At 42.1% G+C, this 24230-nt stretch overlaps 1 protein-coding gene across 3 annotated transcripts in view; it reads left to right on the forward strand.

Annotated features, from left to right (window-relative positions):
- Plexa (plexin A) overlaps positions 1-24230 on the forward strand; it is a 434401-nt gene that overhangs the window by 408021 nt on the left and 2150 nt on the right. For all 3 annotated transcript variants that reach the window (XM_076424412.1, XM_076424411.1, XM_076424413.1), the window contains exons 4-11: positions 18362-19093; positions 19192-19317; positions 19943-20404; positions 20778-22459; positions 22557-22770; positions 22855-23038; positions 23132-23842; positions 23990-24135. In XM_076424412.1, coding sequence (XP_076280527.1) covers positions 18362-19093; positions 19192-19317; positions 19943-20404; positions 20778-22459; positions 22557-22770; positions 22855-23038; positions 23132-23842; positions 23990-24135 — 4257 coding nt within the window. The remainder of the gene's footprint in view (positions 1-18361; positions 19094-19191; positions 19318-19942; positions 20405-20777; positions 22460-22556; positions 22771-22854; positions 23039-23131; positions 23843-23989; positions 24136-24230) is intronic.

Consider the following 24230-nt stretch of genomic DNA (forward strand, 5'->3'; position numbering starts at 1 on the left):
GGAATAGAAAGTGTTCATATATTTCATGTACTCCATTTAATGTTGAAATAACAAGCAGTTCATTTTCGACAGTATCGTAAAAATTACATTGAATTACTTTAGCTTAAAATCATGTGGCATCAAACAACTGATAAACTCATTTTTTTTTTAATTTTCACTTAGACCACTTTTATAATTATGGGCAGATATATCTTCGAGGATAGAAATGCATCTGAACAAACCGTACGAAAATAAAATTCACTGTCCAAGGATATCAAAGTCAGATTAAACTTTGCCGAGATGAGATAATCAGATCTACGATAATATTGGAACGGCAGAAGTCAGGAGTGTAGGACGTAGAAAAACGGAAAAGCGATTCTTCTTGGCCGAAGATACTCTGGGATTTAAATAAAACATTCCAAATTAAGACGAAATAGGGAACTCGTGAATCGGGGTGAAAAGCGATCTCGAGGAAGGCGATGGTGGAAGGTGAAAATAAAGATGGCGTGGGCGGCCTAGTGCGGAGATAAGAGTAATATAAATAAAAGGTAGCGGAAGACCAGGGGAGTAGAACCGGCGCGGAAAAGGGAAAAGAAAGGAAAGTTTTCCTGCGGCGCGGCGAATGAAGAAGTCTTAGGCCACTGCATCGCGTGGTCTCTCGATGAGAAAAGCGGCCACAAAGATGGAGATAGATGTCGGACTGTAAAGAAGCTACCAAGCCGGCAATAAGAAAATAAGGTGGTTGGAAAAGAAAATGAAGGGGACAGGAAAAATCACGGGCCCCACGCAGGAAACGGGGATGATAACGACGAAGGAGAGGAAGGAGAGAAGAAAGGGAACAGGCGGACAGACGAGAATTAGTGTGTCGTTGCACGTAGTCGGTACGGTTTTTTGGGAATGGGAAGAATGCGGACGGAAACTTATGGTATGCACTGGTCACATCAAGGAAAAATTCTCGAGGATAAAGGGACACGCAGAAACGCGTTGAACTCGATGAATAAATAACTCTGGCTTTCCAGGGACGATTAAAGCAGAATGGAATGCGCATAAATTGGCTAGAAGCTTGTTAAACATAATTCATCTTTTCACAGCGCGATTCGTTTTTATACGGAACACCCGCTTAATGGCCGCGCTTTGCCACCGTCTTTCGCTACTTTCAATTAAATTTGGACTGCAATAAACTTTCCTTTGATTGCAATGAACTGTTTAAGTTTAGTGCGACTTCCTCGTGCCGGGCGGCGCCTCGCAATTACTCAAAACAATGGCTCCGCGGAGGAACTGTAATATTTAAGAATTACCAAAATATTAGATTGTCCCAAAAGTCTCTTTCGGAATGTGTTACTTGAATATTGCTAAATAAATACAAACAGATAATCTTTGTGTTAATGTTTTAGTACTTCCTAACATGAATTTGCGTTATGTGCATGAATCGAAAACCAACATTCGGAAAGAAACTTTTGGGACAACCTAATATTTAGTATAATGAAATTATTCTGGACTTCTCTTCAGATATGCACTATTTTATTTAATATTGTTTAGTGGGTATTAAAAATGATTATCTTCACTCTTCCGAAGTCCGTTTTCATAATTGTAAATTCATTTTCTCCGAAGGAGGGTAAAAATCCATTCTTATATCATAAAGCTTACGAAGAGGAAATATAGATGGATATATTTAATGTTTCCGTGTGGGCCGCACGAACTTCCTTGAAATCCTTACATATAACTTATTCTGCTCTTACAAGTACTCGTATAACCTACGTTATCCTCTCTTTCCTCGATTTACGTTCTCTCTGCTCGCATGTTCGCCGTCTCTCTCTCTCTCCCTTTCTCGTTTCTCTTCTTATTTCTTCAGTCTACTTAACTCATCTCACTCTATAACGTCCTTATGAGAGAGAGATATATATATATTCGAAACGAAATCAGTGATCGCCCGGTACACACAGATGAAAATGAAAAAGAGCACCGAGGCAGAAAATGAGGAACTGAAGCGAGTATTCGGATAATCCGTTGCTCCGGAGGGAGAGGGCATTGTTTCTTACGGCTGGACCAGCGCCTAGGCTAATGAATTGCATTATTGGAAATCCGGAATATAAATAAGGTTACGCTATTACGTCGTTCGATAGGTAATTGCCGACTTCATGCGCGCCACCCGTGAAGAGCGATATATTACACGGGAAATACGAGGCTGAGCTATTTCTCTTCCCTTTCCAAGTTCGTTAACTCCTAGCAGGCTCTTACAGTACATCATCGCATCAAGCCGCGCTTCGTTAGCCCGCTCGATTTCGAAAAACTAATCGACCCGCGTGAAAAATATTCGCGGAGTACTTTAAAGTTATTGGACCGGATAATCGACCCGCCGATACTTCAAATTTTCCAATTATCTGGTTACGCCCTTCCAGTAATTCTCTGCATAGTAAAAATAGAAATTGTCTTATATTCCTCAAGACGAAAATTCACCCATTTTCTTTTTTTAGTGTAATAAAATGTATTTTCAGAAAATATTATGTTATACAGTGGATGCAAAAATTGAAATAGCAAAAATAGGAATTGTCTTGTGTTCCTCAAGACGAAAATTCACTCATTTTCTTTTTAGTGTGATAAGATGTATTTTTAAAAAATATATCATGCTGTAAGGTGGATCAAAAAATTAGAATAGTAAAAGTAGGAATTGTCTTATGTTCCTCAAGACGAGAATTTACCCATCCTTTTTTTTACTGTATTAGCTCGTTGTCCTACGATTTATTTTACGGTTTCAGTGATAACAACTTTCTTTGTAGTTTGTAATTTGCTAAAAAAGAAGAAAATTTGTATCTATTGTATGCTTGCATGTTCTCCGATAACTCTACATTAACGAAACCAAAATAGAATTTCATCTCGCTTGAAAAGAAATTAATAACATAGATATTTATTAGACTCTGTTCAGAATCTTCATCACGAGTCAGACACGATATTGTAGGGCAAGAGGTTAAGATGTATTTTTAAAAAATATTATGCTATACAGTGGATCCAAAAAGCATTTGAACTGGTGATGAAAGCAATGCCCGTAATGGATTCTTCAGACGTATAAGGAGTTCATCTAACTTTCAGGAATGAAATTCGTTGGGCGACCTATTTCCGCCGAGAATAATTCCGATCGTCTGGAACGAATTGGCCAGACGGTGCAGTTAAATATTATCGAATTGAGCGTTCGCGAGCACGCAAGACAGCGGAACTCAAAAACGAAGAAACCTGATGGAAAAGTCGTTAATGAACCCCCGTGGACGGAGGAGGGAACGTTATTGCGCAGAAGTGAGAAACTTTTCCGCCGGCAGTGTTTATTATAAACGACGAGATAGCTCGTTCCGTGCAGTTAAGGGATCGGGAAAAATCGTTATCTTCGGGAAAGTTTTGCTTCTATCGGATTTACCGGCGGTAGTTCGTCCGGTCCGGTGGCAACATATTCGAGCTGCAGAGCCACGGCTTTTCCAGAAGCTATTGTAAGGTCGTTAGAATCGGAGAAAATCGAAGGAAGCGAGGCGAGCCCCGTCAGAAGCTACGATTTTATGGGAAAAATCCGATTAACCCCACCGACCTTCGAGTCCCTTCACTCGACCGGGCTCACTATAATTCTTTTCTTAAGGTCCGATCGATTTCTGACGGAAATATGTTGGTTACATTAATCTGATCCCTTTGAAAATCATTTGAATCCGAGTCAGCCTCTCCAGTACTCGACAAATTCGAACATGAAATTCTCGAGAAATCGCCGACATTTATCCTGCTGTAATTTCGTTAAAAACAATGGTATAGCAACAAACTTGGACTCATTTTAAAGCTTGAATATTCTACTTTCGCACAGCGTTGTTCATTTTCCTTTAAGATATTTTTACATGATGTAGCAGATGAGAAACTGAGAACCATGTTTCCTAAAAAATCATATAAATTGAAACTTCTGTAAAAATGTTAAAAACTTTATCCCGTCAATGAATCTTCCACAGATTTGAAGATTGAAGCCTCTTCTTTACAATGACATCTCAAAAATTGATGTACGATTTTTCGTCACTGTTTTATGGAATAAAAACGAGGTTCAAGTTCGGTCCTGTAAAACTCTCGTGGTAAGAATCAAGCAACAGTACGCGCACAGTGTGAAGTTTCTGAAGATTCGACCGAGTAGCGAACTCCATTTCGAAAATGATTGCACTTCTGCCGGCGTAATCCATCACTCGGGCTTGACAAAGTGAGCCCGAAGCGCGCGCGCATCAGCTTCTTTCCCCGGTGAAATCCTCAAAGGCTCTAATTGTATCTCGCCGGGGACATCTTCCTCGGTTTTTCTATCCGTCGGCATTCTCTTCTGTCGCGTTTCAATAGAGACTCGGCCCCGTTCATTGGACGGCAATTAATCTTGATTGGACGCGGCCGATAAAGAAACACACGGGAGCAAACAGCCCGGGAAGTTTCATCGGACGCGACGGGACCTCGGTGCCGTGGAATCCGCGGGCGTTATCTCGCTTCCGGCGAGAGAGCTCTCGCGAAACTGCGCAAGAAAAGCAAAAAAGTATTATCGGCCGTCTTTTTTCCCCGCCTTAATAATGCCGATCGGCGGGAGGGAGTTCGATTTTTAAAAGTTCGGAAAAGTCGACGGAGGTGATGGTATGGCGGCGCGGCGGGAGGAATATCGCTTACGTTTGGAAGTCTATTTTCTTTCCACCGCACCGGCCGGTCGGGGAGGTGAAGAAAAGTAGCGAGAGGAAATTCGTAAAGAAGAAAACGTGGAGCTCTTTTAAAGTTTGCTCCCGATGATTTCCTTTGGCTTTTTTCCCTTCGGTAGAGTGCAGGTACTTTCCCGTCTGTCAGGACTGTTCACCATGACCGAGCTACGCAGAAAGGATTTTTAAAGTTTGCGCTCGCTTCTAGGTAATCTACGCCCGATATTATTCATTTATTTGATGTACTTGCGTTTATCACACGTTTATAACACGGATCACTTTTGAACCAGTGTATTCCTAAGATTAAAACTTGGATTTCTGGCATTTTCTCGTCGAAATCTACAGGATTGCATAAAAAGAAGTCCAAAAGTTGTGGCCCCGTAATGTGATGTTTGACTCATATTTTATTATCATGCTTTATTAACGGCATTTGATCAAAACATGCATGTTTAAAGAATGAAGTAGAAAAGTATCATTTCATTCTTTTCACTTCTGATTGACATTACTCGAGACACTGTATCGTGGTTGGTTCATTTCGCCAAATATTCGCGGGGAGTAGCACGAGAATACGAATTGTAATGTAATTTGAAATTCCATGGAATCGCGTATACATTTTTAAGCTCGTGTTTCGCGGAATATCAACGGGGAGCGGTCTCTTCAATCTTGTGACGCGGCCGCGCGTCAATTTTCATACAAGAATTATTCGCCGCGCTCGTTGACGCGCGCTGAAATGCAACGCTCGCGCAAAATGAATTGAAACCGAGTGTCGATCGATGCGGGAACGTGTTCGGAGGGAAATCAAATTTTGGAAACGGGAAGGAAATTTCCTTTCCGTTCGACAGATCGTGCAACGAATTCCGGAGGAAACTATTTCCTCCGCCGCGGAACGACAATAATAATAATAATATCGACGAATAAAAACTAAAAATATCTGCTTTTAAAATCCACTCTGGAAAATGGACGGATCAAACGAGTTTACAAAACGTGCATTTTAAACTACTGTGACAAATTATAGTCGCGAGTACATTTTAATTACTGAAATAAATTTCTAATGGCACGTGGGTTCATCTTTTTACCAGTCCCAGTCTAGTGAAAATTATGTTCATTACGAGGTCCACCCCATTGTTAAAAGTTTCGAGGAAATATAATGAGAGGGACGAGAATTTTTGTGTTGCCGTACTAATTAATATACTGGCGACTATGTTCAACACGTTGGTGTTCATGTGGAGGCTCGTAAGCGGATGTCGCAGGGCATGTGTGAAAGGGGCTTAATGTTCGAGCTGCGCTCCTTCGTCCAGGCTCGTGGCAGCTTCTTGCATCCTGTCAAGACGTCTCGGACGTCCTGACGGAACCGATGCGAGAGGAGCACTAGATTAAAACCGTGGATCCGCGGTGTTGTTGGCGCTACGCTGCGCTGCGCTGGCTCACCTCGGGCCCGGCCGTATCAATATGCGCGCACACGGACCAGGAAGGGACGCGCGAGGAAATTTCTTCGATATTCTTAGGCCTTTGTTTTCTCTGAATGGGTGTCGTGAGAACGACGCGTCGATCTATCCGATAGGTTCGACAATTCAACTCTTCAAATCTATTTTTCATTGACTTTTTGCCACCGTGCCTTCCTGCCAACTCTTGTCCGATACTTCTACGAAAGCCGTGACGCGAATTCGATTATTCATTTTACAACCAGTGAAAGCTAGAAATCTACGTTATCGACATCGCAGTTAAATCGCTGAACCTTAAACACGCATAACTTTTGAACCAGTGAGTTCCTAACATTAATACTTTATTAATACCAAAAATAAAGACTTTTGGCATTTTCTCGTCAAAATCTACGGGATTAGATTTTTAAAAGGTTAACATTTTTGGTTTCCTCGGGCGAAGTTCAACAAATACAAGTCTACAAATGTTTGCATCATCCTGGTGAACATTTCAAACTCTAATGAATATAAAAATCAATTCATGGATTTCGCTTCGACGAGCGCAGATACGAAAGAGATTATAATGTAAAGGATTAAATGTTATTTTCAGAATTGTTTGTTCGCGAAACGATATGCTTTACGTGGGTGATTTAAAAATTGTAGTGATATTATTGTGCGTTCCAATTCCCTTTCATGTTGCCTTTCAGTTATTAACTGTTAAAAATGTATTCCTTCCCGAATATTTGATAATTAGAGGAAGCTACGAATCGTTTTATATCTCGTGGAAAGGTTCGCGTCAATTTCGAACGGCGCAATATACATTTATTTCATTATAATCGTGCATTCGCAGATCCCGTATTAATCAGATGCGAATTTGACAACGTTGGAACGGTAAATTAAATTTTCCATTCAAGACAGAAAATTACGGCGTGGATTTATCAAGGAAACTGCAGTCATATCCGGTCATTTTATACTATAATATTCGCCCTCGATTGCTTTATATTCCGGGGGGAAAAACAAACAAATATCTGTCGCGTTGCATTCTGAAACAGTAATTTATTTATTAGTCGTCAATGGGGATTGGTATTGGCACGACGGTACATAACACGAACATAATTACCTGGAAAGTGACAAATATCGCAGCGGAGAAGTTGTTCATTGAATTTCCTGATGATTATAAATTCTAGAAAGCGCGATCGCGAGTGCGCGCGCGCCCCGAACGATAAATTATAACGTCACGAATAAATTGAGTCGAAGATACGCGGGTGAATAATGCTGCACGGGGAAATAGAGCGATCAGGAATTAATTGCGCTCGCTTCTTCGCCCTTCTTTTATCTAAACACGACACTCGCATTACGCTTGCATACGAATGAATCCCGGCCGCACACGTCCGCGAGATACAACGGCGCGGAATTCCTTTGGAATTTTCGAGCGCGTTCTCGGACACGGTCCGCATGGAATTCCATCTCCTCGTGATTTTTCCTCTCGAATGCGACCAAGGGAAAATCGAAAAATTCACTCCTCCCCCGGAGAAAAGAACATTAATATTGTATGCTCCTGAGAATTTGATATGGAACCGCGCAATCAGCTCGCAGACCCAGGAATACATACACCGCGCCGAACTTCCCGCATTGCCAACGATAATTGAATCTTGTCTGAACCGGAAAAGCTTTCAAGCCGCGCGCTAATTTTGATTAGTCACATTAAAGTACAGTGACTCTAAAAAAGACGATAAATCTTTTACTATTGTAAATACTATACGATTTGAACATTTTTGGGAAGTTAGAGCAATTAGTTTACTACAGCATGCGAAAAGAAATTTTTTCGGAAATTGCAATTGATCGGAATTGTAGAAAATATACTAAAAGTTGCATGTTGCAACTTTTTTATGTGGACTTATATCGAAAATTTAAAAATACGTATTGTAGATCTGTGTGAATTAAACAAATTCTGAAAATTTCGTAAAAATCGGTCAACGTTGCAATGAGCTACTAACGTTTACAGATGGTAAAAATTGTAGATTTTCAGGATTTTCAGCCTCCAACTGCAATAAATGTAAGGATTCTTACATTTTTCAATGCCTGTCGTTTTTTCACAATGCGTATAATTCACACAGATCTACAAAACGCATTTTTAAACATTTTCAATATAGACCTACATAAAAGAGTTGTAAAATGCATTGAAAAAATTTCTTTTCACATCCTGTAGTAAACTAATTGTTCTAGCTCCCCAAAAAGTTCAAATCGTATACTACAATATTTAAAAAATTATCGTCATTTTTAGAGTGTCTGAATATTAATTCAAGCCACTGTATTCGCGAGTTAATTTACATAGATCGTTGCGGGACAGTTGCGAACCGGGCTTAGCGTCTACTTTTCTTTCGTGTTTTATGAAGGAAGGCGGTGTAAAAGATGGAAACGTTAAAAAAACGTAATTACTAAATAAAACAGTGAAGATATTTTTTGTGAGATTTTCATACAAAACTGTATAACACACATAGCATGTATACATATACATATACGTGTATTTATACTATGTACTACATATGTACAACAAGAAAAAAATCCTTTTAAAAATATAGAAATTCCAGAAAGAAGTATGAGATCATTTTTAGTGAACATATAGTAAAATAAATATAATTTTTATTCAGACCTCTATAAATGCGCGAGGACTATGGTAGAATTCCAATAATCCCACGTGCTTGAGAGTTCTGTAATATCGAAACCTCCGACGCGTACCGGATTATTGGACTACGTTTGTAATGCTATGAAAACGAGGAAAATAAATTAAAAAATTGCTCTCTCTCTCTGGTCATTCCGACGCAGTATTGTAACTGGTTGTAAAAATAATACATTGTATTAATATAATTAAAACAAATAATACATTATATACATACATAACACTGAAATTATCTTCTGTTACACTGGATCCCCGGTAATTACAGGCAGGTAATTAAATTACTTGTGTACTGCATTTTAAATCGGCATGCGTATGGCGGAGCGTGGGCGGGGCAGCGTGTGTCGGATTATCGGTTGTACCGAATCATTGGATGCCGGATTATCGGAATTTTACTGTATTGGATTGGTGGAAAAGTAATTCTCGTTTTGTAGATCCAACACAAATATAGTAGAACTGCGTTTATCTGAATTAATTTTGTCACGAGGCGGACAGGATTACACCGAATATATTGTTGATCTATTACTATCAAGACCCGATTTTACGATCTTGCTGCATGAAGATTTGCAACAATATACATATGTACAAGATTCAGAGAATCAGCCCTCCAGTAGAATCGTATAAGTGAAATCCTACTATAAATCGAGTGCTGTAGTGTTTTTGTTTTAATGTGTGTCGGTCGATTTGTAAGCTTCTTAGGCGATTTTTTGTAGACGGATGTGTGAATCATTGGAGACATTTATTTTCGCACAGTTGGAAACTTGTCTTGCTTTCCTACCAATCTAGTAACTGCGATTATTATACACTCCCGTCCATAAGTCACCGGACACTTATCCCAATTTCGATGCAGACGATTTTTGTTTATTAAAGGAGCTATATTATGAAATAAAAATGGTACTTACCAATTTTTCCTAATGTAGAGAACATGTAAATCAAAACTGACCAAAATATCGTACATTTTCTTTTTAAATATTATTCTTATATTTTCTAATTTTTTTAATTAAATGGGGTAACTCTTCTCCAAGTTGGCTTCTAGAGCTGTATATAATCATTCCACAATTTTTTGATCTCTTTTTTCCAACATTTATTCAAATAGTACATCTAATCAAAATAAAACGATAGAGTCAAGCTGGAAGCTTGTATTCTTTAATTACCATTTTCTTGAAGATAAGCAAGTGCCCGATGATTTATGGACGGGAGTATATACAGGGTGGGCCGGAAATCGTAGTACAACTGGACGGAGGATGATTCTATATGTAAAAAGTAAATCGAAAAAAAGAACATTTCTTCGTTTGACTGCTCGTTTTCGAGAGAATTGAGTTTGAAGTTCCGCCAGGTTCGCGTGCTTTAGTTTAGTTAATATATGCACGAAGTAGAATTGGTTGATCATGGTTAGACGCGTCAGACGATTCCTATGCAATAGCACGCGTATTCGCTGCATTTCCAAACTCGATTTCCTCGAAAATGAAGCTTCGGATAAAAAAATGTAATACCAAAATTTTATCTTACTCTTCTATGTAGAATTTACCCTCTGCCGACTGTACTACGATTTCCAGGCCACCCTGTATGCATGGGTTGGTAAGAAAGTTCGTAGCGTTTCCAAATAAAGACTCGAAGATAAAATTGAGGTATTTATCCATATGTTTATACAGTTACCTCGAAAATGGCAAAAAGTAATAGAACAGAATGAAAAATATGTTATTGAATAAATCTACGAATATATATTTGAAGTTTAGCTTTCAATTTTAATTTACAAACGCTACGAACTTTCGTTCCAACCCAATATGAGAGTGTAAAGAAGGAAAATTATTTCGATATTAGTTCTGATCCCGAAGAGCACAAGATCAGAAACTTCTCTAGTGACTATGCGACTCGAGGGAGCTAATCGAGCTAATTCCTCGCGTCGAGGAGCGAAAAATATCGAACCTAGACGGCCCTGTAAAACTTTGAGAAATCATTGCTGGACTTTCTCGGTTTCTGCCGCGAGCGTCGAGGCGAGGGCGAGCTAATTGCCGGAACACCGAGCGTACAACGCGCTTAAGCCGGATTTCGAGCGGCCATTAATGCTCGCGAACGTGCGAGCACGTTACGTGGGACGCACGAACACGCTCCGGCTCGGAATCGATTCAGGAATGTCGACGCTCGATTCGCCTTTTTTCTCTCTTTCTCTCTCTCTCCCTACCTCTCTTTTTCTCTCTCTCTCTTCTGTTCTTCTCGTGGCGTGCTGTCGAACACCGATATCGGCGTTGCCCACGTTTTCGCGTACAACACGTAGGTACGCGCACACGAGCGAGCGGGCGGACGCTCGCGTGGCTAGCACGCCGAGCGGGTAAAACCGGGGAACGAGGACCGGACCCGGCAAGTAATTAAGACGTCCGCTAACTTCTTGGTAGCTTTGTGTCGGACGTTATTAGTTCTCTTCCTTTTTTTTTTGTGTCTGGCGATCAGCGGCAGCCGAATCGCGAGACTAAAAAGACGGATCGTTTTATTTCTCTTTACGTTCGCCTCGCCTTTTATTGATTCCGCGGACTAGTTCTTTCGACGCTGCGCGCGCGCGATCATCAACGGGGAATCCCATTTTTCAACTCGGAAGCAACGGCTTTCATCTTACCAGCAGCAGACTGCGGGTTTTATGCGTTTATGACAGAAATGGGCGCGTACAATTTAAAGAGTGGACGAATTAAAAAGATTTCACAATTGACACTAAACCTACCGACCATCAAAAGTAACTGATGTGTATCGTATATGTATATGTATATTGTATTAGAGAAATAACAAGATCAAATTTATTCTAGAGACAAATTTTAAGAAAGTGGCATGAAATGAAATCTTACTTTTAATGGGAACAGCCTTTGTAGATCCAAAACAAATCGAAATCTTAGTAAATTCTATCGAATTTTATATCCTAGCATTTTTTGAAAATGTTCATAAGCCATAAATAAATATACTGGAATATAAAACTATGTATTCAATCAATTATAATTTCAATAATTGTAAAATAAAAAATCTACAACCGATCATTTGACCGGTGGTAGGTTTAGTGTTAAAAGAAGAAAGGAATTTCTATTTGGCTCCTGTGTTTTGCAATTAATGCAAACATTTTTCCGCAGTCTACTAGTGAGGAATAGTACAATCGTTGTTGCACTATGTCATGCAAGATATTGTACTCATTCAGGAAGCACACCAATGTAAGTACCGTGTGCAGTATACCAAAATTGAGGTTAAAGTAAAATACATATTGTATATTTTTCGCGGGGGCGGAAGGGGGATCGGATGGACCACGAGGTAGCTGGGAATCGGACGAAGACGAGTAATCCGCGAAGTTTACGAGGTTCGGGGATGATTGATAGACGCGCAGAGAAAATTGTTATAATTAGCAGGCTACCGAGAAGTGGGCGGACATCTTAATTATTCGTTGGATCGACTTGGCTCGCGGTTTTCTTCCGGCTTGACGACCCGAGAAGACCGGCAACAAAGATGGCCACAGCGGAACGTCAAGTCGTCGGAAAAGCCGGTCGCGTCCATTCGTTATCCCACTTTCCCACAATTAAGCCGATGCGTCGTGAATGAAAGATTAATCTGCGCCGCTTGTTAAACGTAATAATATAATTATCGTCGACACGAGCTCCGCGGGATCCCGGAGATCGGTAGACCTCAATTACACCAGTGTATCTTTTATCTCGAGCGAGTCGCGATGAAATGACCGCGGCGGTTTTCACCGCAATTTTTATCACGATTAAGGTAAAATATTTTACGGGTATATACATCGGGAAGTAAAGTGGAATAAATCGGGTAGTATATTCTAATGATAGCACATTAAATAAGATTGCTTTCGCAAACGTGGGAAACTGTTTCCAGCCGATTATAAATTATTTCCCGAGTGCCTAATCTAGGAGTAGGGGATCGAGGAAACGAAGATATAACGGTCAATCATTTAACTCTTAATTTTCCTCGACAATGCGCAACAATCTGCAAAAACTTTCCGCAATCAATTTCTTTATAGACCAATCTAAGGAAGCATGAACTTAAATAAGAATTTGTAGATCCGTCGCGTAGATCAACGTTCGTTATAACTTGATTAAACCCGTGCATTTTTTTCAATCACAAGCAATATCTAAATACATACGTGTCCATCTAAATATTTGTTGAATCGAGAAGCAAGTTTAGAGAACAACGAATATCAATTGTTGAACCGGTATGTGCAGTGAGTTTAATAAAACGTGGCCAAAGCGTAAAGAACAAATTTGGCGGGGACTATACAGTCCCTAATTGCCGAAGCCACGATAAAGCAACACAAATGTTTGTTATGAAATATTTGCATATCGTTTTCGCCACTAAACCTCTGCCCGCATTTTGTGAAGCGCCCTTTACTCTACGTATACATGTACGTGTGTAGTGTATTCTCCTTTCGCATGCATACATAATTGCATTACATTATCAGTAGCAGTTCAATTATTTGCATACTGGTATCATTAATTCGTTACGTCCTCGGTACGTAAACTGACAGATATTTTTCACGAATCTTTAATTCTGCAACGTAATAATAATTTAGGCTGACGTACCCAGCTCGTGTTACTTTATCGTGAACACTCTTCGCTACACTTCACGACCCTTTGCAGTCGAAGCTATTTTACCTCGAAAATTAAGCTTTTCTTCCGACCTAGGATAATTCTATTGTACACATGATTTTGTTCATTCTATGGATATGAGAAATTGATATAATAGCTCATACAAAAAAAAAAGAAAAATATTGTGAATGGTATAGCATTTTTAACTGGCGATTCTGAGGCACCCCTCAGGTGCTAAGGGGTTAGCTCTTTGCACTCTGAATTATTTTTCAATTATCTAGCCAATAACTCCCTACTATTTTAAGTGTTTTATTTGAAATTTACTTCAAAGGACAGTTCCTTAAATATAGCTCTCAAACTTTGCTGTGATTTATATTTGTGGAACTTCTATTTGTTTTTAACTAAACAATAAGGCAATTAAATGAATAAAGAAGAACCAAATAAATACGGTGTACAAAGTATTCGTTTCAAAATAGAATAATTTTTTTATAATTGTACCAAATTACCTGGTTTTTTATAATCAATTAGAAGCATTGGTTTACGAAATGATATGCAAAAAAGATTTTCCAAAAATTATAATTTACCAGGTTACATGCAAAAATAAAAAAGTCATTTTTTAAAACTTTTTTATTTGGGTCCTTAATGAAAATTTAAACTATATGTTTTGTAGATCTATGTTAGTTATACAAATGTTGAAAATTTCATTGGAACCAATTAACACACACACGAGCTACAAGCGGTTAAAAATTGTGAAAATCGTAGTTTTACACGAGTTTTGATCAGTTTCTGCTTAAAATTCACAGAATCGTACATCTTTAATAATCTTATAAATAATATAGATCTACAAAATATATATTTTAAATTTTCTTTGAGAGAGCCCAAATAAAAAAGTTTTAAAAAATGCCTTTTTTATTTTTGCATGTAACCTTGTAAATTATAATTATTTGGAAAATATTTTTTGCATATCATTTCGTAAACCAATGCTTCTAATTGATTATAAAAAATCAGGTAATTTGGTACAATTATAAAAAAGTTATTAGTTTTTTAAAGGTGTACGAATACACTTCGTACACGCACCGTAAGTGCATATAAACCCGTTGTATTTACATTTTTCTTTCTCTGATGTCGAGTCACACTCGACAAAGGAGTGCAAAGGGTAATTTTAATAGATGAGAAATCGTAAGTAAAATCTTGAATTTCATCTAGATGCGTCGGGTGCATTACACTCTTGATATCCGTCGATCGGGTGCGACGTCTCATCCCACCCACGATCCATAGAGGACGGCTGCGGTGATTATCTTGACGCGCATAGAAGCCTAACGGGTAGCCTTAACCCTTTATTTTCCAACCGTTTAATTGCACGGCACACATGCATCGTCCGCGATGAACCGCGGCGATAGAAACGAGACGAAGTTCAAGACCGTGGAGAGTAGGAGCCAGTTTCGTAGAAGGAAGTTGCCCGACGTCCTCAGGGAACGGCCGGCACGTGACCTCTGGCCCGAATAACGAATCGACTTGGCCTGGGACAAGCGATCATGGCCGCGACTATGTTGCACCGTATATATATATTCTAGCCCTTCCTCCCCTCCCCTGCCTCTCGATGTCCGGCGTGCAGAAATAATAACAATAATTATCGAGCTACCGCGGTCGGACTGGTGGTAGTGATGTTAATTGTACAGCTGCCCCGGTTCGACCAGCAAAAACGCGAGACACGTGATTTTTATACCCCCGCGGCCGACCAACCCTACAGCCATCCTATCCATGATGCACCAACCTTACGAACGATCCACACGTATACGGGAGATTACTCGCGGAAGGAAAGAGTATCGATCCTTGTTAGATCGTAAGAAACTAGACTCGTTTCTAAGATTACAAAGGTGCAGAAATGTTCATTGCGTAAAATCTTTGTAATCTGAATCTGCATGTACGTACAGTACCTATTCTTTGTAAAAATCGCTAAAAGCTTCCAGAACATACTTCATGTCTCATTAAAAACGCAGGGCCGCTCCGTAAGTGACATAACTTAATTTCACCGCGGCGCTGAACGTGTTAAATTTTCACAACGCCAGAAATACACCGTTCGCTGTACATCATTTAAAATAATGAATTACAAATTAGCATGAATTATAAAGAGTATCTTCGGAACAGCTTCGAGAATAGATACAGCGAGTTTCCCAAATTTTCATTAGACTTGAGTAGCATGTTCGAATAAACTTCTTAATTATTGAAATAAAACGTAACACTTTTAGTATTTCGCTGTGATCATTCTCTCAATTTTATTGTATGATGATTTGCCAGCAGATGAAGATACGCTTGTGCTCGTATATCGCTTTTTCTTTTTTCACGCGTAGAAAATAACCGCTTCCAAGCTTTTCCTGTATCACGTCAGGGGTTTGAAATATGTTATCTCCCACTCGTTACGTCCTTACTCTTTGTACACGCTTCTGCCTCGAGTGTCCGCTCGATTTTCTATACGCGTGCTTTCTTTTTACCTTCCCCGTCCGGTGCCTCGTTCTATTTTAAACGCAACGGGCTAATATTACTTCAAAAGCTCCGAGTTCCGCAGAATCTCTCGCGCCCGGAAAAAAGCCTGATTAAGCGATAAACGTTGAGGAGCGTTTATTAGCTTCGCCTCGAAGCTAATATTCAAGTTTCGTGTCAGTTTCCATCGTGCGGTTAAAAGAATCGGAAAAGAATGAAAAAAAAAAAAGAAAAACGAGTTGCCAACAGAAAGAACGGAACTTCGCCAAGTTTGACTCTCTCGGTTATTTAACCTCGGCTCATTTAACCTTTGAACATCTCTTTTTATCGTATCATCCAGAAGAACATTGACTTTTAGTAAGTCCATTAATATTCTTATCGGCAAAATTGTTACAACGATGTAATGTAATCTGAATGTTATCCCGAGCTGCAATTACGATAATAAATCGGAATTTACATGTAATGCTCGCCCGCAACAGTAGAGATTATCGATTTTAGCGATTTTGGGAAATATTAATATTAGTATGGTAATACAAATATAATTAATTCTGGAATATTGTTCTCCGAAACATTTGCTTGTTCTGGCATGTATCGAAGTGCATGCCCTTAGGGATGCGTTCCAAAACTACGGTCGAGACAGAAGTTACGTTTCGTAGAAAAATTTAAATAATAAATAGGGTAAAGGTACAAACTTTCTAGAAATTAATAAAAATAGCATGAAGAACCTAGTACATATTGCTTTACTTTTAAAAATAACATTGATGTTTCCCCTTCATACAGAAATAAAAAGTATTATTAAATATGTTAGTATCTAATCAATTACTAAACATTTAGGTATTGTATGAGGTGTAAAATTATTTTCATATCCACAAAGTGAAAAAAAGATTATATAGAACACAATTATTCTAGGTCGGAAAAAATGTTTAATTTTCGAGTTAAAATAGCTCCGAGTGCAAAGGGTAAAGACGGTTCGAATGACGCAGTGTCGCATCGTGTCTTCGTTTCATTATCCAGTTAAAACGGCGACGATAAGCGAGACACCTGGCGCTTTTTCAAGCTGGGGGCGAGGAGCATCCACCGAAAACCTCTTAGAAGAGGCCAGTTTATCATCCTCGCGGTTGATTACTGTTATTCGCCGCGCGAATCCCACGGAAAGGACCGCGGCCTTTTTATTAGACAAGCGAACGTAATTCCAGTTACGAAGGGCGGGCGACCTTCCGTCATCGCTGGCCATGGTGCTCGGCGCGCCGGTTGCGAGTGAAGGCTCCCGTCGGGCTGAGATTTAATTTGCGAGGCTTTAACCGCGGACCGCGAACGAGCCTCGTTCGCGGTGAAGTCCGAGGAAATGAATGCACTGAACGAACGCAGCTGGCCGGCGAAAACGGCGTCGCGGACGCCGCGGAATGACGGCCGTAAATTTTACTTTGCAACGCGTTTCAACCTCGGCTACCATCTGTCCGCATGTTGGAATTAATCGTTGCCGCCAAATTCCAATGCTCGTCGGGCCTGGCTTCGTCGCGAACGAAAAGAACCAAGGGAAAAAGTCCGGGGATTCCGTTAACGAACGGTGATTATCGGTTAATAAGTAATAAACAGTGAAATGAACGGGGGCGTGTTTGTCCTTCCACCGCGGAGGGAACCGCGTCGCACCACTCGGTTATGAACCTGACGTGAATATTTAATTTCTCATACAGCGCGCAATATTTCGCGACACCGTTTTGATGAATAAACCATACGCTACCCCACGCCGAAGAAACTGATGTGTGTCCAGTTCCTCGTTAGCGACGATTCATGCCAACGATCTTGCGGTTTGCGCGATCATTCAATCGAGACTGCTGGGATTTGTTTAGGGGACAGCCGGAGGCTGGCCAAGAATAACGCTAGATTGTACAAGGTGTCAGAAAATTGTATGTCGCGGACGCCATAGCGCGATTCTACACCCCTGATTTAGTCGAGAATGACATAAGGAACCCCTGCAAAATTCACCTTGAATGTGAAAAACAAGGTAAAGAAAACAAAAATTTTCTTTCTAAGATTAAAGATTTTTAATCTCCAAAAAAAATGTATTCCCTATGTCATTGTCGACTAAATCAGGGGTGTAGAATCGCGGTATGGTGTCCGCGACGTATAATTTTGTAACACCCTGTACAGTGAGCAGCAAAATTGCAGTTGAAAATCATTATTAACGGGGTTTGTTAGAGCGAGATCGCGCGAATCTTAAAAAGCAGATGATTCCAAATTCGTTTCATTCTATTACATTTAGTAAAGCTGTTCATACCGTAGGGGAACAGTCTAAAGTATTTAATTTCGTTCGTGCAAATTGAAACTTGAAGTTGCTTGATACTTTACGACCACTTTGCGGTTACAATGATGGAAAATGCAAGAAGTGGTTGGCGAAGGGTCCGAGTGACGAGAACTCACTGTCATCCTCGATGATTGAACAAAAACCAGCCAGGCCACTCCTCGGCGTTCCAAGAATTCTTTGACGTTCGGCTATTTTTCAGCGTTACGCAATCGGCGAAAAGACACTTAACAGCGCGTCATATTTTGTTGCAGGTGGTGGTGGAGAGCTCGACCATGGGGTTGGAGTACGGCGACCTGGAGATCGATCCAGGGTCCCCGGTGAACGCCGATCTGCTCTTCGATTCGCAGCTTATGCATCTGTACGTCATGACGAATAAAACGGTGTTCAAGGTGAAAGTGCAGGAATGCTCGGTGTACAAGACCTGCCTGGAGTGTTTGGGCGCGAAGGATCCATATTGCGGTTGGTGTTCGTTGGAGAACAAATGCAACCTGCGAAGAGACTGCCAGGACGCGGCGAAGGATCCCCTTTACTGGATCTCGTACAAAAGTGGTAGATGCACGGCTATCACATCCGTCGGCCCGGATCAGCTGCAACGAACAACTGCACGAACCCTGGAGCTGGTGATCGAGAACCTGCCGACGCTTCCTGGACAATTCCTCTGCGCGTTCTCGACCTTGGACAAGACTCTGATCACAAACGCGTCGAGGAAATCCTTCGGCGTAAACTGCACCACGCCAAGGACCGACCTTCTACCCCCTATACCGCAAGGTCAACATCACTTCACCGCGAAATTATCCGTGAGGATGACCAACGGACCCGACCTCGTCGCCACAAATTTTACCTTCTTCGACTGCAACACCTACAGCTCCTGCACACAATGTGTCTCCTCAAATTTCCCCTGCGACTGGTGCGTGGACGCGCACAGATGCACCCACGACACGGCTGAGAACTGTCGGAACGATATATTGGTCACCGGAGTGAACGTGAGCAATTACTGTGTTCTCTATCTTCTCTCTATCGAGTTCTTCGCGTTTAGGAAACGATCATACAGAATGTAATAACACAGATGTTCGCTTTTCAGAGAATGGGTCCAAGCTACAGAAGCGGTCCAGCCTTCTGTCCGACGATGAACGCGACCGATACCCAAGAGATTCTGGTGTCGTCCGGCGTGAAGCAAGCGATCCGCGTCAAAGTGCACATCATCGGGGTAAGAATGCATGCGGCATCAATCTCTGAACGTTTCTTGAATACCGTTTAAAAGTCGGATCTCCTAAGCGCGTCTGGACGCAGCGTTTTGTTATCCATACTCCATTCGTCGTAACTCCCTGCTGTGCCTCTGGACGTACAAGTTTGCGTTCCTATGATGCGACTTGGAATGTCTTTCCTTGTTTCTCACTTGAAAAGAAAAACGAAAGAGCATCGAATGGAGTATAAGAGGCACATGGATCTCAAAACGCTGCCTCCAGACGCGGTTAGGAGATTCCACCTTAACTATTTTGACTGAAAACATCGAAATTGTCATTTAAGTACTCAATTCGTGGCAATTAAGCTAACTGAATAACTGTTTCATTGAGGATATCGGAAAGACTAATATGTCTATATGAGATATCAAAAGTAAATTTTAAAAAATTATTAATTAGAGCTGTGAACGGTCCTAAGCATTGCCAGTTATATAGCTATAAAAATCCGTTGTCCAAGGGTTAATGCCGTCACATTAATTCCCGGCATCTCTGTAATATCGTTAGCGGTCCTTTCACGGGAATCATTGTCGCGGGTAGAAGTCTTGTAGGATGATTGACGCTAACCTAGGCGGAACTCGCATCTTTTTCCAGCAATTCATCGTGCAGACCCGGTTCGTCTGTCAGTTCAACATAGAGGGCCGAGTAACGAGCGTGAACGCTCGCCTGTTAGGAGACACGATCTACTGCGAGGAGACTGACTTTTCGTACACGTCCCGAGCACCGAACATCACCGTGCCTTTCGCGGTGATCTGGGGCGGCTCGAAACCCTTGGACAACCCGCACAACATCCACCTGGTGATCTACCGTTGCCGCGACATGGCCAACAATTGCGGCATGTGTCTGGCCCTCGCACCGAAGTACGAGTGCGGCTGGTGCCAGAGCTCGGACAAGTGCGAAGTGAAGAGCCAATGCGACTGGGGTACCCGCGTCTGGCTGCACAGAAACCAGACCTGTCCGAATCCCGTCATCCACTCGTTTGAGCCGGTCATGGGACCCTGGGAAGGCAACACGAACGTCACGATACGCGGCATCAACCTCGGCAAAACGTTCAATGTAAGAGGATCTCGTGTTATGAGGTAGACTCGTTTCCAGGATTGCAAGGGTGCGGGAAAGCGCTCGATAAAAGATCAATCTAGGCCGCAATCGCCCTCAGAAGTGATTTGAAGTAATTTGCATTATTCGGCAGCATGTAGCTGTCGCAGTAGCTTTTTGTTAAAATAGGACTTTTGAGGACGATTGCAGCCTAGATTAATCTTTTACCTAGAAAACCCCCATCTCTTCATTATCGAGAAATGAGATTCCGCATCCCACACCCTTGAAACCCTAGAAACGAATCTACCTTCTGAAGGGGGTCAAATGTGTCCCACGTCAATTGTGCACCACTGCAATATGAAAAAGAAACCTAATTTCTACTTTTTCATTCCAGGACATCTTTCGCGGAGTCGTGGTTGGCGGAATGAGTTGCGAGCCGTACGAAGAGCTATACTTGCGCACAGAACAGATCGTCTGCCGCGTAGACGGGCCGGGCACAGAGGAGACCAGGAGCGGGCCAGTGATCGTCGAGATCGAGGATTTCCGCGGCGAGTCGAAGAACAACTTCGAATTCGTGAACCCGCAGATCGACTCCATATCCCCGAAGTACGGGCCAGTCAGCGGTGGTACCACGGTCAGGATCACCGGAAGATACATGAACGCTGGCAGCACGATCGAGGCGTTCATCGGCAATCTATCATGCTCTATAATCAGCACGGAGCCGGGCGAGGCTCTGTGTATGACCAGCGCGAGCGACAAGAAGAGAAGCGGCGTGGTACAGATGAAATTCGATGGCGCTATTAGGATCTTTGATGGCATGATGTTCGAATACGTAGACGATCCAACGATCGAGAGCGTGGAGAGCGGGGTTGCTAGTCAGGTGAAAATTCCTAAAGGGATTCCGGCCGGTGGCATCAAGATGTCGGTGACTGGGAAAAATCTTGGATACATACAGAGCCCCCAGATGTACGTGTACTACGACGAGAAGATGTTTGTTTCACAATGCGAAGTCCACAGTCACGAGAGTATGATTTGTAAGTCGCCGACCATCGAGCTGTCCGAAGACACCGTGCTGGACGCGGAGAATCCTACGCCGCTGGTTTACGGTTTCCGCATGGACAACGTGACGGGTGTGCAGAATCTGACTCAACGTGGATTCAGCGACTTCCTTCTGTATCCAAATCCGATCTACAAGGAGTTCGACGAGGAAATCAAGTACTATAAGAGCGACTACTTGACCATCAACGGGCTATATCTTGATCGAGCCTGCCAGGACTCTGACGTGACCGTGCAGATTGGCAACGGGTTCTGCAACGTCACTTCTCTCTCGAGGCAACAGGTCACCTGCCGACCACCTTTGACTCAGCCATCCGCTGTGGACTTCGAGGGTCTGCCGAATAAACAAGAACTACCTGAAGTAATAGTAACCGTCGGAGGCACGCTTCGCTATCACATTGGGAAACTGAGCTACGCACTGCCAACCAGCCTTAACGGACCTCTATCGAAGCCGGCTCTTATTGGCGTGATCGCCGCTATTGTTATTCTGGTATTCGTGTTTATCGTCTTCCTGATCGCTTACCGAAGGAAATCGACCGAGAGCAACAGGGTGCTGAAGAACATGCAGGAGCAAATGGATATTCTAGAGCTGCGTGTCGCTGCTGAGTGCAAGGAAGCATTCGCTGAATTACAAACCGAAATGACCGATCTCACGGGCGATTTGACCAGCGGCGGCATACCGTTCCTCGATTATCGCACTTACGCCATGATGATACTGTTCCCGAGCGACGACAATAGCCCCGTATTACAATGGGATCGACCGGAACTGGCGCGCAAGGAGAAAGGCCTGCGCCTGTTCGGCCAACTAATACTGAACAAAACTTTTCTGCTTTTGTTCGTACGGACCCTCGAGAGCAATCGATACTTCTCCATGAGAGATAGGGTGAACGTGGCCAGCCTCATCATGGTCACGCTCCAGAGCAAGATGGAATACTGCACAGATATTCTGAAGACTCTTCTCGCGGAGCTGATTGAAAAATGCACCGAGGGCAAGAGTCATCCTAAGTTGTTCCTTAGACGGTATGTTTTATCTTTACACAAATTAGAATTTTCAGATCGTGTACGAGTCTACTTTTTCACTGATATTAAGTCCGATAATATTTCTATGACTTTTCAGAACGGAAAGCGTCGCTGAAAAGATGTTGTCAGCTTGGTTCACTTTTCTGTTGTACAAATTCATGCGAGAATGCGCCGGAGAACCATTATACGTGCTGTTTCGCGCGGTGAAACAACAGGTCGATAAGGGTCCCGTGGATGCCATCACGTCTGAAGCCAGATACTCCTTATCGGAAGAGAAATTGATCAGACAATCCATCGACTTTAAACCAATGGTAAGGTCTTCGCCGTAGCACAAATATAATAGTTACATTCCTTTGTCCCCTTAGACATACTAATCCTTCATCTATCTTTTCTAGACGGTCTACGTATCCATATCTCAACAAACGGTCTTTGTCGGCGGCATGGATCCAAACACGGAGAACGTTCCGGTGAAGGTCCTGGACTGCGACACGATATCTCAAGTGAAGGAGAAGGCATTGGATACCATCTACAGAGCCACGCCCTACAGCCAAAGGCCTAGGAAGGACGACCTTGATCTTGGTAAGATACTCAATTCCCAAACCTAGGTCCTCTTAGAGGAATTGCAGTACAATAAAGGGAATTCAAACTAACAAGTGTCTCCGTTCATGGCAGAATGGCGAACCGGAGCGTCCGGAAGATTGATCCTATACGACGAGGACTCGACAACGAAGACAGAAGGTGAATGGAAGAAACGAAACACTTTGAACCACTACAGGGTACCCGACGGAGCATCGTTGAACTTAGTTTCCAAGCAATCGTCGATCTACAACTTGTCGATTCTTTCGGAGAAGACAGACAAGTCGCACAAATACGAGACCCTGAACCTGAGCAAATTCAGCTCGGCAAGTCCTCCTCTTTCACGCGCCACGTCGCCGTTGAATCAGAACCACGACGGAGGACTGAAATGCTGGCATCTCGTCAAACATCACGACTCCGACGCGCGAAAAGAAGGCGATCGTGGCAACAAAATGGTCTCGGAGATCTATTTGACGAGGTTACTCGCAACGAAGGGTACGCTCCAGAAATTCGTGGACGACCTGTTCGAAACGATCTTCAGCACCGCACATCGGGGCTCGGCTCTTCCCCTCGCTATCAAGTACATGTTCGATTTCATGGACGACCAAGCTCTGCACCACGGCATATCCGACCCTGAAGTGGTCCACACATGGAAGAGCAACTCCCTTCCGCTTAGGTTTTGGGTTAACCTCATTAAGAATCCGAACTTCATTTTCGACATACACAAGTCGAACATCGTTGACTCGTGTCTGTCGGTCGTGGCGCAGACGTTCATGGACAGCTGTTCCACTTCGGATCATAGATTAGGTGAGTACTTAGTGTTTCAATCTTGGTATTGCTGATCTGCAATTAGCTGATAGCATTTCAGATGCTACACTGCATATTACGTTATATTATATGGTATTTCTTTTTGCTACTCTGGTATTGCTAATCTCATCCCCTTCGGTATTACAGGTAAGGACTCGCCGAGTTCTAAACTACTATACGCAAAGGACATTCCAGTGTACAAAGAATGGGTAGAACGTTACTATTCAGATATCAAAGTCATGCCAGCCATATCCGATCAAGACATGAACGCCATGCTTGCCGAAGAGTCTAGGGTAAGTGTCCCATTTCTATCGAACCATATTATATTTCATGAAAATCCTATCTTTATTCATGACTCGACTGCGGATTTTTATGCAAAATAAAAATG

Source organism: Lasioglossum baleicum, chromosome 5 (assembly GCF_051020765.1).
Source record: "Lasioglossum baleicum chromosome 5, iyLasBale1, whole genome shotgun sequence".
In the NCBI taxonomy this organism is placed as follows: domain Eukaryota; kingdom Metazoa; phylum Arthropoda; class Insecta; order Hymenoptera; family Halictidae; genus Lasioglossum; species Lasioglossum baleicum.